At 35.8% G+C, this 19,085-nt stretch overlaps 1 protein-coding gene and 1 non-coding gene across 2 annotated transcripts; one reads left to right on the plus strand and one right to left on the minus strand.

Moving 5' to 3' along the window:
- Positions 1-7,033: 7,033 nt before the first annotated feature.
- Positions 7,034-7,167, minus strand: LOC128865493 (U4 spliceosomal RNA). The gene has a single exon (XR_008454826.1). It is a non-coding gene; the product is annotated as a U4 spliceosomal RNA (small nuclear RNA).
- Positions 7,168-8,313: 1,146 nt separating this feature from the next.
- LOC128864566 (protein tiptop) lies at positions 8,314-18,836 on the plus strand. Its single transcript, XM_054104292.1, has 2 exons — positions 8,314-8,974; positions 15,048-18,836. Exons 1-2 carry the CDS (start codon positions 8,919-8,921, stop codon positions 18,514-18,516), a joined length of 3,525 nt encoding a protein of 1,174 aa, XP_053960267.1. The 5' UTR covers positions 8,314-8,918; the 3' UTR covers positions 18,517-18,836.
- The last annotated feature ends 249 nt before the right edge of the window (positions 18,837-19,085 follow it).

A 19,085-nucleotide genomic window follows, 5' to 3' on the forward strand; every position in this document is an offset into this window, starting at 1 on the left:
TTGAGCCGTTGACAGCAGATCTACGCAGACGTCTCGAAAAAAAGGCAATTTGCCGTGGACAGTTTTTCTCAGCATTGGATCATCTGAAATCAAAAAATCAAAGAGTTTTCATTAGGTAATCAATTGTCCGAGGTAACCCTGCCGAGTTTTTATTAAAAAAATTTTTTTTTTCAATTTTTTTTAACATTTGAAGTAGAAGAGCGATTTTTAGACGATAAATCGCATAATATTGTTTATTGTAAAATAAATAAAAATTGAAAAAAAAAACCTCCCAGGGTTACCTCGGTAATTATGTAGAGAAAGTGTGTACAAAATTTCAGGAAGATCGGTCGAGTAGATTCAGAGAAAAAGTGTCCACCGACTTGAAAAACGTCGTTTTCCAGAAAATCGATTTAAAGTTTTCTATAGCAGGTAGCCGAGTCGGAGCGGCCAACGGTTATAATGCTCTAACTTTGTGAGTTTTGCACCGATTAACTTAAAATTTGGACACAACATTCTTGAGATTATGTACATTCATTTTCTCAAATAAACCAAAATCGATTTTTTTTTTACCCTAAATACAAAGTGACACAAATTTTCTTTATTTTGTGTTAATATCTTTTTTAATAAATATAAAAAAAAGTGCTTTTAAGTGATGGAAATCTTTATTTTGGCCATTGCTTATCTGTTTGTATACTGCAGCTGCCTAGTTCGCAAGTGTCAAATATGATTGAGGTACGACGCCATTTACAAAATTTAAATTTATATATAAAATATATAATAAAAATATAAATTTTCCGAAGGGGTGATTAATTTGGTGATATATGTAGAACAGTCCAATGGAAAGTGAAATGGTAAATAAGAGATTTATCTTAATCATTGTAGTTTTGTAATACTTGTAGTACTTAAGAAATATTCGGTACTGGTGCCGAAATTTCGGGACTACATTAGAAAATGTCCAAAGCTTAATTGTTAATGATCGTTAATTTGGCATCACTAGTGCCAACTCGATGTGCTAAGAAGTCACAACAATGTCTGATGACAGCTCAAATTCAGTGGAAAATATTCCAGGCAGAAATATGTACATCCCATTGAAATATGTGTGAGAGAATGCTTTAGCAGGAAAATGAGAGGTACTCACATCTATATACTTTCAGATAGCTAAGCGGCTCTAAAGGCCCTTCTATCAACAACTATCACCTCTAAATTGGTAAATGATTGCCTAAACCTTCTCAACACGTTAGGAAACCTCAACGTAGTAACACTAGGCTGGATTCCGGGACATGAGGGAAATGAAATGGCTGATGACCTTGTAAAACAAGGCACAAATATGCAACTTACTGGTCCTGAGCCTTTCTGTGGACTCACAAAAAGCCACATTAATGAATTCCTTAGGAAATGGAAAGAGGGGAAATTTGCTGCACACTGGCTAAACTGTGCCGGTTAGCGTCAATCGAAACTATTTCTAAGTCCCAACAAAGGAATATCTGACAAGCTACTCTCACTAAGCAGAGTAGATCTGCGTCTTTTAACAGGATATCTTACAGGTCACTGCAGCCTGAGCTATCATCTAAATAATATTGGTCTATCTGAGACCAATGTCTGCCGCTTTTGCGAAATGGACATAGAAAGCTCAGAACGTGTGCTTTGTGAACGTCCTGGGTTGGGCAGACAGAGACTTCATCACCTTGGTGGTATCGTAGTATCTCCATGCAATCTTTGGAACACCAACCCTAAAATTGTGCTAAAATTTTTAAAAAGCCTAAAACTCTAGGGTTACAAAAATAGTCCTTTCACAATAGATCAGCTCTGGTCGCAGTGCGTAACGGCTTTCTAATAATAATAATAATGATCTCATTGGGCAACACATTTGGAAAGCAATTGACTTTCTAAGTTTTAGAGTGTGTCTAACAAAAAAATCTTTTTAGCGATGATTTGCAAGCACAAAGCAAAATGTCAAAATTTCAAATTGAAAGTAATTTCGTAGCATATGCACATGTGTTCGTATGTAACTTATCTTAAATTCGCGCTATTTACCTTACACCTTACTTTGCATGCCAGCAGCAATTCACTCATACACGATTTGTTTGAAATTTAGATTTCACACGGTTTTTTATATTAGATTTCATACTTGCACAGCTCTCCACATGCAAATTACAGCTGTTAAGTTAGAAACAAACAAACTCTGTGCAAGCACTATTTGTTGTTTTTTTTTTTTGTTTTGTTTAATTGAAGTTCGTTCTCTCAAGAAATGTAAAAGTAATAAAAGTAAAGAACATAGAGTATAAAATTGCAATGCTACACTGCTGCTTAGTAGTTGTGACTCGCACGATAATCTCCAGCGTATGCGCTCTTTTGCAGTGAAGGTCGAGTGTATTAGCGGCTGTAAATTGCCCCTCAATTTTTGCAGAAGCGGGGTATAACAATCAGATGTAATAAAGTAACATATGTATATCGACATATACCCATAAACATACGCATGAGTTTATGTTCTGTAAGCATACATACATTCATACACATCTGCGGGAACTTGCAACTCATTGTTGCTCTTATGAGCAAATAGTGCATTTATACGAGCATACATATGTATGTATGTATGTAGATAAATTCATTGTGTGGGCACACAACATGTGTTTATCGCTTCTCGCTTTTTGACGCTGGCGGCCATAAAACCTGCAAGGCAAAGCAACAACACCAAACCAAAACAATAAATCAAATCAAAACAAAGCAGAAGTAGAAGCAGCACTGAACAGAACTGAGAGCATTGCTGCGCATGCGACAGCATTTATTGTTCCCAACGACATGAGTAATCATCTCTTTTTTCCTCTTCCTAAGTATGAAATATTTCTATTGCAAATAAACTGCACATTCTTGAACGATATGTAGCTGCAACGCCTGAAACTATGCTTGCACACGCTCAACACACATGCGAGCGCACTTGAGAGCGGCATTTCTGCACTTCAATGTGCAAACTTGCTGCACTCTCATTCGCCTGCAAATACAATTTGCACAAACACTACTCATGCATGAGCATAAGGGCGCCCAACAAACTCTTCTAATGCGACGAGTTGACCGGTCGGTTGGTTTGTTGCTTGGTGGCTGGTTGGTCTCTCGGCCTCCAAACATTTTATTGATGTTTATGTGCGAATACGCATGAATGTGCGCGCGTGTGTGTTGTTCGCATATGTGCTCCGAGTAATTGTGGCCAGAGAGCACTGTGCTTGCTATGCGCACACTTTTCATTGCTTACACAAGCTGCGCGCACTCCCTTAATATATCAATTTTACGACCATCGTTACTCGTATGCTCAGGAGAAGCAGTAACGGCGGCAGCAGCTCCACAACGACTCGAACTCAGTGCTGAACTAGCAATATAGCAGCATTTCATTTTGATTGTCGTGCACATCGTTCAAATCGTCGGCGCCGCTGCCGTAATCGTCGTCGTCGTCGTCGTCGTCATCATCATCGTCGTCATTGTTGTCGTTGTCGAGTCAAAATCACACTACTCTGCTGCTTCTGCTTCTGCTGCTGCTGCTGCTGCTCTATTCATTGTATATTGGGCTGTCAGCTCTCAACGTTGTCAGTGTCAAAAAGATGTTTTAGTCGACAACTGAACGCTTCAACGGAATCATGTCGAGTAATTTCAATGTTAGTGCTGCTTTTACGGTTACTACAACTACTTCATGCGCAACGTATACAATTACTTCTACACCAACAAAAAAACCAGCAATAGAAACAACGTCACTTACAACAGTCAGTAAATATTTGACAGCAAAAAAAGCAATACAGACATTTGCAGCAAAAACAAAAACAATAGCAACGATTGCTTTAGCATTAGCAGCAGCAGTAGCAGCACCCAGTGTATACAAAGTTGTTTCACTACAGTTACAACAAGAACCACACCACCAACAACAACAGCGGCAAAGTGAAAACGTGTTAGCCGACAGACTTATCAGTGTGTTAGTGTTTTGTATTGGAACTCTGGGTGATGTGTGCTTGACTCTAGTGCCTTTAGTGTTGGCGGGAGTGTCGTCGGTGTCGTTGGTAGTGTTATCATTAGCGGGGCGACAAGGACATTTACTATACGCTGTGGCGTCAATGCCTAAGACATTGTCAACGTTGACGTCGTCGAACGTAGCAACACATCTGCGTATTGGTGTCAATCAAATGGAGCTCAATGAAAAGCTTTAAAGTGTTTTTGCTCTTGTTATTAATTGTCATTAAACTGCAGTGATAAAGGCTGAAAAGTTCAGCAAGCAAGTTTTTTTATTTTGATAAGGTGCAAGTAGTTAAAGTAAAACTATGAATTTTTAAGTGAAGAAGGGGAAGACAACTAGTCAAACGGTAACAAGAAATGTGAACTAATTAATAAAAAAAAATTAATTAAAATAAAACGAAGAAAAACACTTAAGCGGAAGAAATGTGTGTAGCGCATAAAACCACGTGCATGCGACTACTTACAGAATCATAACAAAACGAAAAACAAGAAGTGAAAAATGAAAAAGAAAAAAGCGGTCACAGGTTTTCAAGCATAAAACGGCATATTTTCACTCAGGCGCAGCAAATTTGGTTGCAGACGTTTAGAAGCTAAAATCTGAAATTAAGGTTAAACAAATTAATTTAGAAATATAGTAACAATTAATATACCAATCAGCTTTCAGAGCACAAAAAACACGTATACGAGGAAAATTACTAAAAAAAATTTTTAATTATTAAAATTATAAAAATTTATTAAAATTCAAATTAAAATTATTAAAAGTTAATATTATACAAAAAATTGAAAAAAAGCAAGGAAATATTATTAATACGGAAATTAATAATAAATACAGGTACGCTACACAAATTTTGTATTGTTAGCAAGTGAGATGGAGAATTATGAACGCGTTTACACAAGCAAATTTTGAAATAAAACTCAAAATTTATTTAAATTCAAGTTTTTTTTCTTTTTTTGAAGTTCCTTTAGAACTTTTAGTAAACTAAAATTTAATTGAGAACAAACAGAAAATCAAACTTTGTGGCTAAACATTTTTAGAGCAAAAGGAAATGCATGGAAGTAAAAATTAAAAACGTAAATGAAAGTGAAAACTGCTTACAAAATATATTTATTACGAACTAAGCGCAAAATATAAATCGTCAAAAAATATACATATGTATGTATATAAAATAATAAATTTATATAAAAACAATTAAAAAAATTAGAAGCCGAAAACAGTAAAATACGAAATACAAAGAGTAATTCAACAAAATTAGTAATGGAAAATTAAAAAAAAATATATTCAAAATAAGTAAAACGAAGGCCCTACAAACTGAGGTCGTAAAAGACTAAATGTAAAAAATTAGAATTAAAATAAATTTGAGTAATAAAAAAAATATTTCAAAACACTTAAAACTTGAGCCCATAAAAAACCAAATAAACATTAAAATAATAAAAAATTAATAAAAATAAAAATAATAAGAAATAAAAATAAAAAATCTCAGATACAAGAATACGAGGAAAATTAAAGAAACAAGGAGACTATAAGAACTTAAAAAACTATTGAAAATTAAAGTAAATATTTTATTAAAATAAGAAAACACGCAGAGCTATGCGGGAAATTAGAATGAGCATACATTTAAAATTTTCACGGATGTCATTTTAGAACGTAATTTTCATATTTTTAAAGAAATTTCAACAAAAGCGAAAGAAGCTGAAATTAAAAGTAAGAAATATGAAAAAATTCAAATTAATAAAAAAATAGATTTAAAATAAAAGTAACAATTATTAAATTAAAAAGAGAGAAATTAAAACAAAATTAAATTATCAGTATAAGTAAATGATAAAAATAAATAAAAAGAAGAAATAAATAACTATAAAGCAATAAATATAAGAAAAAAATAAATAAATAGAAATACATAATAAGATAGAAAAATAACCGAAAGAAATAAAAATAAAACTAATTGAAAAATTTAATTGGTTAAAAATAAAAAGTTAAAAATTTGAAATATAAAAAGCATTTAAGGAAATAAAATATAAAATTGTGGAGGCAGTGGCCCATCCAGTACTCTAATGCTAAGTAAGAAGAATTATATAAACAATTAAAATAAAACTTCAAGAAAATAAATGCAGAAATAATAAATAATAAATAATAAATAATAGATAAAAAATAACAAATAATAAATAAGAAATAACAAATAATAAATAATAGATAAGAAATAATAAATAAAAAATAAAAAATACAAAATACAAAATAAAAAATAAGAAATAACAAATAATAAATAAGAAATAACAAATAATAAATAATAAATAACAAATAATTAACAACGAATAGTAAATAATTAATAACAAATAATAAGTAACAAATAATAAACAATATATATTAATAATTAATAAATAATAAATACTTAATAATGAGTAATAAATAATGAATAATAAAAAATAAATAATAGATAATAAATATAAATAATAAATAAAAATAATAAACAATAAACAATAAATAATGAATAATAAATAATAAATAAAAAATAAAAAATAACAAATAATAAATAATACCGTAAATATATAATAAATAATAACAATAAATTAAAAATAAAAAATTTTAACAAGAAATAATAAACAAGAAATAACAATAAAATAATGAAAATCAATAAAAAATATCAAATAAAAAATAATAAATGAAAAATAAAAATATTAAATAATAAATATTACAATAAATAAAAAAAAATAATAATAATAGAAAAAATAATAAAGAAATAATAAACTATAAATAATAAATAATAAAAAAAATAATAAACAATAAATAATAAGCAATAAAAAAAATAAAAAATACTGAATATTAAATAATAAAAAATAAATAATAAATAATAAGTAAATCATAAAAAAAATTGAAAAAATACCAAAATATATAAAACAGCAAAAATTAAATTAATTGACAAATAGAACTAGAAATAATCAAAAAAGTTAAAACTTAAAAACATACATAAAAAATGAAACTTAAATTATTTAACGATACAACAAAATCGTTAAATAATTTTCTTAAATAAATGCGCTTGAAAATCCATTAAAGAGGCACTTTTAAATCTATACATAAGTGCCACAAAGCAGACCACTTAAAAATTATAATTTTTATATTTAATTTTTTTTTTTTTCAACTAGCAACATTCGCACCTCGGTAGAACCTCATTGGTTACGATAGCGCCTCCGAGCAAATCATATATTTAAATTGTTTCACTCTGCGCTACTAAAAACTAGCCAAAAAATAAATAAATTAAGCATAGCCGACAGATAGACATATTGAAACGCAGAAGATTAACAGAGAAATTTAATGAAAAAAATGTTAGGCACACAAAATCTATATAAATAAATAGTAGCGCTGCATACCAACAATAACAACAAATGCTATAAATTACAACAAATAGCTAGTAAATCACTAAACTGAGGCGCTATGCGGGAGTTGATATAAAACCAAATTTAAAACAAAAACAAAGTGGAAAAAATCCATAACAAAAATACAAGTCAGCAGCCACGCACACACACACAACCACACACAAATTCAACACCGTTGCCCTCAGCAGCAGCCCTGTGTGGAAGCCAGCGACTACATACCAACCACCCACCCACTTAAGCGCAAGGAAATTGTTTACATTTCTCTCATTCATATTTGAGTGTATAATTTGTGTGTGCGTGTGTGCGTGCGTGCGTGCGTGTATTTTGTTTGAGATTGACACTTTTTGATGACTGTCACTCCACTAGCAACAACAAAAACAACCACAACCAAAGCAAACTGGCAGCTGGTGGGACCGACCGACCGACCCACCGACCCACCGATCGACCAATCGACCGAACGACGACCGCGTGTCCACTGCGCCTTTTCTACGCTCAGCTGGCCGGACAAACGTCACGCTGTATGCTTACATACACATACTCACATGTGTTGGTGTGTGTGTGCGCGTTAGTGGCCGCCCAAACTGAAGCGCCGCATCACATTTATTCACTTATCCATTAGAGCGTTCGTCAGCAGCAGCAATAACAGCAACAACAACACTAGGCACAATAGCCTGCTGCTGCCTGCTGAAACATTCCTTTTCTTGCGCTCCGCACCCCAGCCGCTCGACAGCGCAGCACACCATAGCACAGCACAGCACAGCAGCGCACATCATACCACTAGCCAGCCGCCTGACATTTGATTTATTTGACGTGTGTGTTTTTGATAGAGGCATAACACGCCAGTGACACGTTCTCGTACAATTTCAAAAGACACAATAAGGCAAACACACATACGTACATACATACATACTTATAAACTTATTTATATATATTTTTATATATATATATATATATGTATGTACGTATGTATGTTCAAACATCCATCTCTGCCCAGCACCGCCAATATGAACTGTATGCAGTAGAGTCAGCAACGATTTCAGCAGCGTCGACTATGTGGAAATCTGACAGTAGCTACTAAATCAGCAGACGTCTTAGAAGGCAACTAAAGTGAACATAAAAGCATTAGCAGTATTTATTTTTAAAAGAAATATATTTTCATATGTTTGTTATTAAAAACCAACCAGAAGAGAAAAAAAAAGCAAAACAACAAAAAAACACAAATTAATCGCGGTTTCCGTGGACATTGATAAATCAGTCGACAAACAAGAACGCGACAAGTGGCAAGTGTTAATATAGGAAGTAGTCGACGAAACCTCCTGTACTGAGAAGAAAATAAAAAGCACACCTCCTCCGCCGCACACATGCAACGTCATTCCTAAATGCCAAACTCAACACAGCTGAAATCAATTGAACTACAAGAAAATAGGCCACACCGAAAATTCGCGTGCACTGAAAATGTTTTGTAAGTGTATTTGTGTGTAGTGTTGAGGTGAAGCTTATTGGTTCCGTTAGTCAAGTGTGGCGGTGTTTGTTGGCACTCTTTTGCGATTTTGCTCAATCAAACAGGCAGCTGAGAAATGATGTTGCACGAGGCGGTTATGCTGGAAATCTACAGGCAGGCGCTCACAGCAAGGTGATTATTATTCTTATTATTTTTTTATTATAATTGTTATATACGTCCTTTTTTGCAGATTAGCAATTTTTAATTAAAATTCAGATTTTCTAATTATATATAAGATATGTTAGATAAGTGATAAGTACTACCCAAATTGCCAAAAATGTATATGTATTGAGATTTGTGTGGCTGAAAAGTGTTGACTGTTCTTGGCGCAAGAAAAATGTAATAGTCAAAAGTACTCTAAAATCAAAAAATGATATGTATGTATGATAATATACACCACCCTATCAACATTTTTTGGGTGTTTGGCCGGGCTCTTCCTCTTATTTGTGATGTGCGTCTTGATGTTTTTCCACAAATGGAGGGACTACAGTTTCAAGCCGACTGCGAACGGCAGATATTTTTTATGAGTAGTTTTTTCATGGCAGAAATACACTCGTAGGTTTGCCATTGCCTGCCGAAGGGCGACCACTTTAAAAAAACTTTTCTTCATTTTGTTCTTTCACCGAGATTCGAACCTACTATCTCTCTGTGAATTCCGAATGGTAGTCACGCTACGGCGGCCTAGTAAATTTAGAAATTAAAAAAACACGAAATTAGAAAAATTCCGAAAACTTTTTGTAACGCATCCATGGTTTTTTAATAAGATTTTCTAGAAATTTTTTTCATATGCAGTTTTATAGTTCATTAAATTTTAGCCCAACTTGAGTGTGCTCCACTTATTATAAAATCAGACATATAATACATCATGTGCTTCTAGATTCAAAATTTTCGTTTAATATATGAACTATCTTCGTATCTTTGTAAAAACTGCTCTGCAATTGCCCATCCGCTTTTATTAATGTTTAATAAATCTCTTGAACGGGGAAAGTGCATAGATACCTGAAAAGTAACTACTATTAAACCAGTATTCAAAAGTGGCAATAAAAATAATATTCCAAATTATAGACCAATCTCCAAATTATCCACGATTACAAAATGATTTGAACTTATTGCGAACCTGCCTCACAGCGGCTTTAGGAATGATCACTGGACTCATTCCACTCTATCTTGTAGTCAAAGAGTCGGCAGTCAGTGTAGCTCCAAGGCTTCCTAGTCTATTCCATCTCAAAGAAGGCAATCTTACAGAATATGTAAGAATTCTGGGCTCAATCCTGAACTCTTCGTGCCTCACAATGAACGAAGGAAAGGAAACTAGAATTCTGGAATTTGGGACAGCTCAGCGTGGAGAATCAATGAAATATTCTTAAAAGAGAGCATACAGGTGTGATTTACTGATGGATCCAAAATGGAGTACGGTAGTGTCGGGGCTGGCATTGTTGGACCACATTTAAAAAAAGCAATTGCAATGGGAAAAACCACTTCCATTTTGCAGGCGGAGGTCCACGTTTTAGAGCTGTGTGCCAGAGAATGTCTTCGTAGAGGCACCCGTGGTGTCAACATTAACATTCTCTATGACTGCCAAGCAGCTCTAAAAACGCTGGATACCTTCTCATCACAATCAAGGTTGGTATGTTACCTTAACGTGGGTTCCGGGACATGAGGGGCACGAAGGGAATGAAATTGCGAACACTTAAGCAAAAAAAGGGGCAAACACTTCCTTCATAGGGCCAAAAATGCCTTTCTACGTGAGCAGAAACAACGAGGCCTAATCGACTACTGGACAGCCTAATCGGGCATGCGATAGTCGAAAAGACTCATAGATCCAGAACGGATAAAGGCAGAAGCAATCCTCTTTACACTCAAAACTTTACATAAAAACTACTAACAGGACACTGTAAACTTAATTATCACATGCAAAAGATAGGTGCGATAGAAGACGATTCCTGTAGACTCTGCAAAGAGGCACAAGAAACAGCAGAACACGTTCTATGCGTCTGATCAGCAGTGGCACAACGCAAATTAAATTACCTGGAAAATGGGGCTATAGATCAAAACCTCCTGGTAGAAAATAAGCCTACAGCAGTTTTTAGGATTTATTAACAACCTAAAACTGTTTGAGTAGGCTACATGGCTGCACAATAGATCTCTTTAGGTCGCAGTGCACTAACTGCCAATCTATAGGGTTTTTCAGTAAGAGCGCTTCAACTTTTGAACTTTTTTGAATAAAACACAAACGGTTTGACTTTTTTAACCCATTTTTTTTTTTATTATCGAGTTTGAACATATACATTTAAGTATGAAATTCGATTTATTTTGCATGACCACCGCGTGCACGTTTTACGAAGTCCAATCGTTGAACCCAATTTTCGACCACTCTTTTGCATAAATCGGCCGAAATCCAGCAATTTCGCGTTCAATATTGGCTCTGAGCTCACAAATCGTCGCCGGCTTGTTACAGTAGACCAATGACTTCACATAACCCCAAAACGGGACGGCTTGTTAAATGGACCGTAAAATGGCCGTAATGCTCTTAAAGTAGCAGCAACAGAACGATTATTTTCATAAAAAGTTTGCACGATTTGCAATCGTTGCTCAAGTGTGTAGCGTTCCATGATGAAATGTATACTAATGAAGTTTACAAATAACAAGCGAAAAATAAAAAATATTGCGTCGTTCGCCCTCACTATCGGAAAAAAGTTGAAGCGCACCTATTAAAAAACCCTATATAATGTATTGTGAAAAACAAAATTTATTTTGCAGTTAATCGTTTAATCTCTTTAGACCAACATGGTTTCATGAAAGGTAGATCAACTGTTACAAATCTTGCATATTGAATATTGAATATTGTATACCAGCTTTTCAAATAACAGTTCAAGTTGACACAGGTGTAAACAGACTTTCCAGAATCATTTGATAGGGGTAATTGCATGGTTTTACATACCAAATTAAGGGCTGCAGGATTTCTCTCCTCTCGGAAATGTGTTGTTAATGTTGATGCTGCATCATTTATTTCTTTTATTGCGTCCTCTGGTATGCCCCAGGGAAGTATACCGGGTCCCCTACTTTTTATAATTTTTGTTAATTACATTTCTAGTTTTTTTCATAACTCAAATTTTCGTTTGTATGCTGATGATTGAAAGATATACTCGGCGATAGCAATTACAGCAGACTCTATACATTTGCAATCTGATTTAGATAACGTCGCTGCTTACTATAAAAGAAACCAGTTAAATTTAAATATAAGCAAGTGTTTTCATGTCTCTAATTCTAAATCTCATTCTCTTATACCTACTTCCTGCTACATTGGTGGTTCTAGATTATATAATCTAAGTGAAATTATTGATCTTGGTGTGGCATTTGACTCTAGACTTACTTTTATTCGACGTTTTAGTTCGGCTTTGTTGATCCATATACTCTAAAGTTATTATATGCCTCTCTGGTACGTTCACAGCTGAAATACATCATCTTTATTTGGATAGTATATTATGCTTGTCCTATTAGTAGGCTTGAATGTTTCCAGAAAGCTTTTGTGCGTTATGCTTTGCGTTCTTTGTATTTCTCTGATCCAAATTGACTCCTCATCGCTACTCGATAAAATTAATTTCAATATTCCTCAGCGGTGCTTATGAAATCATAATATTTTCTGGTTAGTGTTGGTTACAACTAATAATGGTTCCAATGCTCCGATAATATGCTTTTATATCATATTAACTTAGATTTTTTTTCTACAAAGCTCCGCTTCAAAGTGTTACTAAATGAATTGTTTAACTAGTTTCTAAGTATTCTCTAAAATAATTTTTTTTTTGTAAACTTCAAGAAATGTTACATTGTCTACATTAAAAGGGAATTATAGGTTAAGTTTATTTTTAATTGAATTTTTTCATAGTTAATTTTTTAATTTTTTTTTTTTCAATTTAATTTTTCATAATTAAATGAATAAATATGTAAGTAAATAAATTTTATTACTACAAAAACTTACATCATGCTTGCTTTTATTAGGCGTCATAGCTCCGAAATCTCTGACCTTTAAGCGCTGAAGCTTTTGTATACGGCGTTTGTAGTTTCCGAACTTGAGTATTCATCCGTCATTTGGTCTATAGTATTATGGGAACGAGTCCAGAGAGTATTCATACATTTCGCGTTGTGTAATTTATGCTTCTCGGATGCTATCCTTTCATATGAATCGCGTTACTTATTGATTAACTTAAAAAGATTGCAGTATAGGAGAATAATCTCATCTTTTTCTTTCCTTTTTGATTTGGTCCGTGATGCTGTTGACTGTCGCGGTGCCAGAGCTCTTCATAGTTAGGAGTTTTGTGGGTCTCTCTAAATCTCTTTATGCGCGAAATGTTCCTATTATTAAAGCTCTAATTGAGTTTAATAAAATTTATAGATTTGTTCAAAATCACCTATTGAATTTTTTGAATATTTGTTATAAATAGTTTAATTGTGCTTTATTTTCCCTATTGCCTATTTTTCTTAGAATATGTTTACTTAGCCTATAATAATTAATCCTCTTCATTGGCTAAATCAATAAATAACTAAGTAAATGGCTCAAAATTCGCATTGATTTTTACATTTTTCCCCTGTGGTATTGCTAATTTTATCCAAATAAGAAAGGCACGATACTTTTCGTATGGTTTCATCAACCAATTTTATAATTTATCAACAAATTTTCATCAAAATTTCAAACTTTTTAATCAGAATTTTTTTACCTTTTTCCTGTGGTGTTGCGCATTTTCTCCAAAAAACAAAGGCTTGATATTTTTTATATGGAAGAAAACGAACTATATTTTTATAATAAAAAAATTAAAAAAAATTATTATCTCTTTAATCTTAAAAATTCTTCAAAAACATGTATTTTTCTATCAATCCTATCTATCTATCCAATTTATCTATCTATTTATTGTATCACAGTTTCAAAATTTAATTAGAAGTTTTAGAAAGATTTTGAGTACGCAGCTTTATACCTATTGAATTTTGGTGTAATAAACTGAAAGTTTGAAGTGACTAAAAAAGTACGTTGATTTTTCACTCCTTTTGTTTTTGCATATAACAAATGCACGACATTTTTCATATGAAAGAAAATGAACTATATTTTTATAAAAACATAAATAAGAAAAAAATATTATTTCTTTAATCTTAAAAGCTCCTCAGAAACATGTATTCCTACGCCCAGTTTCACTAACCAAATTTAAAATTTATCAACAAATATTCATCAAAATTTCATACTTTTTAATCAGAATTTATTTTTTTACCGTTTTCCTGTGGTGTTACTCATTTTCTCCAAATAACAAACGCACGATATTTTTTATATGGCAGAAAACGAACTATATTTTTATAATAAATTTTTTTTTTTTTAATATTATCTCTTTAATCTTAGAAGCTCTCAAAAACATGCATTTTTCTTCCAGGTTTCGCGAACCCATTTTTTAATTTATTAGCGAATTTATCAACGAATATTCTTCAATATTCCAAAATTAAATTAGAATTTTTAGAAAAAATTTGAGTACCCATATAACAAATGCTCGATATTTGTTTTAGTATAGAACAATATAAAATAAATTTAAAAAAATAAGAAAAAAAAACAATATTTTTTTAATCTTAAAAGCTTTTCAAACATATGTACTCTAATTCCAGGTTTCGCCAACCAATCTTATATTTTATCAGGAAATTTATTAACAAATTTTCATCAAACTCTCAAACTTTTCAACTTTTAATCAGAATTTCAAACTTTTTAATCAGAATTTTCAAACAAAATTTGGGTACGTAGTTTTATTACCCATTGAAGTTCGTTGTAATAAAGTGAAAGTTTGAAGTGACTCAAAAATTGCGTTAATTTTTCACACTTTTTTTTTTTCTCTTTTTTTTGGTCTTGGTCATTTTCCCCATATAACAAATGCTCGCTATTTCTTTGCGTGTATGGTATATTTATTTTATAGTTCAAGCCACTCCCGCAATCAATGTTTTTCTTCTTTAAATATGGAAAATTGCATACGACTTTAGGGGCCAATAATGATTATGACCACTAAATTGCGTAATAAGTTGGGAAAAAAATCTCAAAAATAATACAAATTTATATTTAGTGACTATTAATTATCAATATTATTATTACAATAAGATAAAACATTATACTACCATAACACAGCTCATTAGCTACTGACGCCTTCTAAACATACTTTTCTTCACCTATTTACCATTTCAGTGAGTTGGCCAGCCCGCGTTGTCAATCACGAGAATCGAATGTTTCTGCAGCCGCCATGGAGGGACGTTGTCCGTCGAATGGCTCCCATTGCTCTGGCAATGAGCGTTCTGCAACGCCCGCAACCACCTCGCTACCCAGCACACCACCCGCAGGTCTACCATTGCCGGCCACACTCGCACCGGCAGCAGCAGCTGCTTTGTTGCCACCACAATCTGCCGCCATGGCTGCATATTTCAACGCAGCTGCAGCAGCGGCACAACAGAATCACTTGCTGCTAACCAATCCACTAGCAGCTGCAGCCTCACTTGTGCAACAAGCCACACGAACGCATTCGCCAACTGCAAATCACTTAGCACGAACAACGCCCTCCTCACCACAAACAGACGCCATCGCCGACGAGCCAGTACTGGACTTTAGCACGAAACGCCGACGGCAATCTGAGCATGAAAGTGATGACGATGAGGTTGACGAGAAGATGGACGATGACAATTGCGAGCTAAGCAATGCCGCGGATGCGCCAGTCGATGTGAATAGTCCGCTTGATTTGTCGGTTGGACGCAAACGTGAATCTTCAGATGAGGAATCCCACATGCCAATGCGAAAAGCATTACGCACCGCGCACGAATACAAAGCGCTACCATCGACTGCTGGCAATTGGGTACCAACAATTAATCCATACTTAGCTGCGGTGGCCGCGGCTAGCTTATCACCCAAATCGCCACTCTCGCCAATGGAATGGAATGGAAAACATAAACTTTTGCCAAATGAAGCTACCAAAGCACTAGAGAAAATGACTGAAATGACAAGACTTGGCTCGGCTACAGACAGTGCCGAGCTACCACCACAGCACAGGCAAGTGGGTGCCACAGCCAACAATGTGAGCAACTCTGGCGGCGGACGACACAGTGCGTGGCAGTCACATTGGCTTAACAAGGGGGCAGACGCCGTGCGAGATGTCTTCAAATGTGTTTGGTGTAAACAAAGTTTTCCCACACTGGCCTCATTAACAACACACATGAAGGAGACGCAACATTGTGGTGTCAACATGCCTTCAACGGGCCCAAATGGCACCCCAACTAATAGCAGCGCCAGCAATCAGACAACTCAATCGACACATCACTTACGTCACTCGACTAATACCGGCACATTGTCCGCTGCCACATCAGCCACAGCAACTGCAGCGACCACGTCCAATAAATCTGATCTCAATTTGTTAATCAAAGAAACGATGCCATTGCCACGCAAACTGGTACGCGGCCAAGATGTCTGGCTCGGCAAAGGTGCAGAGCAAACGCGCGAAATACTGAAGTGCATGTGGTGCGGGCAGAGTTTTCGCTCGTTGGCCGAAATGACATCGCACATGCAGGAGACGCAACACTACACGAACATAATATCCCAAGAGCAGATCATTTCATGGAAGTCGACGGATGATAAAAACTCGAACAGCGGCAGCTCGAACTCGAATAGAACATCGTCAACATCACCTGTCGGTGCATCGCCACCGTCTGCCATAGCCAATGCAGGGGCCGTTGTTATTTCTAGCCCCAACAACGCATCGGCAGCTACTGTAAGTGCCGTGCTAACATGCAAGGTGTGCGATCAGGCCTTTCCAACGCTCAAGGAGCTAAGCAATCACATGATGAAAAACTCACACTACAAGGAGCACATGATGCGTGCCATTGGCGGTGGCGAGCATGCGGCAGCTACGCCAACTGCAGCGGTCGCGCGACGTGGACGGCAAATGCGTGAAAAACGTAAGAAGTCGTTGCCGGTGCGTAAGTTGTTGGAGTTGGAACGCGCACAACAAGACTACAAAAATAATAGTTTGGATCCCGCGTTGAAGCCATTACGTGATTTCGCCGCTACGACTAAGATTACATGCGAAAAGTGCGGCGAGAAGATCGAGACAGCGCTATTTGTCGATCACATCAGGCAATGTCTGGGCGGAATGTTGATGGTGCCCTCACGCAATCACAGCAGTGACGCGTTGAAACACACACTTAACACCATGAGTTGTATCGAGCAGCTTGCTAGTCCACAGACCCCGACTAGTCGCAGTGATGGGCGCAAAACAGCCGACAGCAATATGTCTCACGCCTCAACACGCCCAGACATACTTTGCCCGCTGCCCAAGGAAGGTGAAAAGACGAGCTCCTCTACGCCATCGGTGCTAAACGCCATCGAGCAACTAATCGAGAAGAGTTTCGATATACGCACGCGCAACAACAGCTCCTACTCGGGCAATGGTAATGGCAGTCAGCGCAGCACACCGCTCGGTTCCAGTATTTTGAAGCGGCTCGGTATTGACGATAGCGTCGACTACACCAAACCGCTCATAGATCCACAAACAATGCACTTTATGCGCACTTACTCGAACTTCTCAGCGCGAGATCGTAGCGCAAGCGAGTCGAGCTCGATTTCTGAACGCTGCAATAGTCGCATAGAATCGTTCACACCCGAACGCAATAACGCAGAGCGTGCACGACAGTCAACGCCACGCCTAACACCGGAAAAGTTGACCAACGCGGATGCGAATGCGGAGACAGTTGATAACAATGACGTCATGTCAATGGACAATGCATTGCTGAAAATCAAATCAGAGCCTGCCGAAACGTCCAACGAGCCGCAAGAGCTAACGGTGAACAACAACAAGGCCAGCCTGGATATGTCACCACATAAAATATCCGTAAAAAAGGAATTCAATATGATTGATAACCAAGATGATGAACGGCAATCGAGTGACTCTCTACACTACAAGCCGCAAGTGCAGACTCCTTGCTCGCGCGCTGCAAGTCCCAGCACAAGCGAACGCTCAATTACACCCAAATCCACAACATCTTCCGCAGACAAGAGATTTCCGACAGTTGGCAGTAGCCTCACAGCGCTTTCTTCAATGTTTGACAGCCTAAATAATATGAACACAAGTGCGTCCAACACTCAGTTGCATGCTACAGAAAACGTGGTTGGTGCGGAAACCAACAACAACAATACAAATAAGAAAACAAATGCCAATCCGCTTGCGGCGCTTCAAAAGCTTTGTGAGACGACAGAGCAGCCAGCCATGAAGACACGCAACGCCGCTAATGGCATCAATCACAATTCTCAGCTGGCGGGCAATATGATGGCCTTCAGTTGGGCTTGCAATGATGCCGTACAGAATTCGAATGCCGAGTCCATGATCAAGTGTTCGCAATGTGATGCAGTTTTCAGCTCAAAGGGCGCTTATCGTCATCATTTCTCGAAGATGCACTACATCAAAGACGGAGACGGGGAGGTGAATGCCGCAAAATCTCCGATGCTGGCATGCTCACCTAAGTCGGCAGCTACGTCTCCGAAGAGCGCTTCAAAGAGTCCCGTGAGTGCAGGCAACATGGCAGCACCAATCATCAATCCGTACAGTGAAAGTTCGCAATCAAAGTTCCTCAAATACACCGAGTTAGCCAAGCAGTTGTCATCAAAGAATGTCTAAAAGATTCGTCACAACCTTTTTGCTAATTAAGTCCCCAACCCGAATACTACTTCGATACTTTGTGATGTGATGTTTGGGTGCAAAACGGGTAGTTTTTTGGTAAGTTAAGTTTTCAGAGATTTGAAGGTTCGAAATTATTATTTTTGGATATTTTTTGTTTTTTGTAAATCCAAATCGATATATTTGTTTCCATGTGATTTGTGGTTTTGAGAAATACTAATTAGACGGGCATTGATTAGAAGCAGCTCTTACAAGAAAAGGTCGCCCCTGATTATAAGAAAAGGTCAGCTATAATGGCGAAGGGGTCCATAATCCTGACATTAGTGATCAGCATACCAGCATGATTTTCGAGGTAGAATTTTTTACAACTTTTTTTAAGTATGGTTCGTTCTCTAACCGAAACCATATAAATCAACTTTTTAAACTTTATAAAAATTTTAGAAAAAACCCCTATAAAAAATTTCAAACAATTTGCACAAAATTTCATCTAACTTTTGAACTTTTTAGTCTGAGTTTTTAGACAAATTTTGGGCTTGCAGTTTTATAGTCCACTGAATTTTTGTATAATG

This window comes from Anastrepha ludens, chromosome 5 (genome assembly GCF_028408465.1).
Source record: "Anastrepha ludens isolate Willacy chromosome 5, idAnaLude1.1, whole genome shotgun sequence".
NCBI classification, from domain to species: Eukaryota; Metazoa; Arthropoda; class Insecta; order Diptera; family Tephritidae; genus Anastrepha; species Anastrepha ludens.

What these genes read in the sequence shown, in the direction of transcription:
- LOC128864566 (XM_054104292.1), top strand. Translation starts at nt 8,919, where the DNA reads ATGATGTTGCACGAGGCGGTTATGCTGGAAATCTACAGGCAGGCGCTC. An exon ending in AGGCAGGCGCTCACAGCAAG is followed by an intron (nt 8,975 to 15,047) that starts GTGATTATTATT and finishes TTACCATTTCAG; the next exon opens with TGAGTTGGCCAGCCCGCGTT.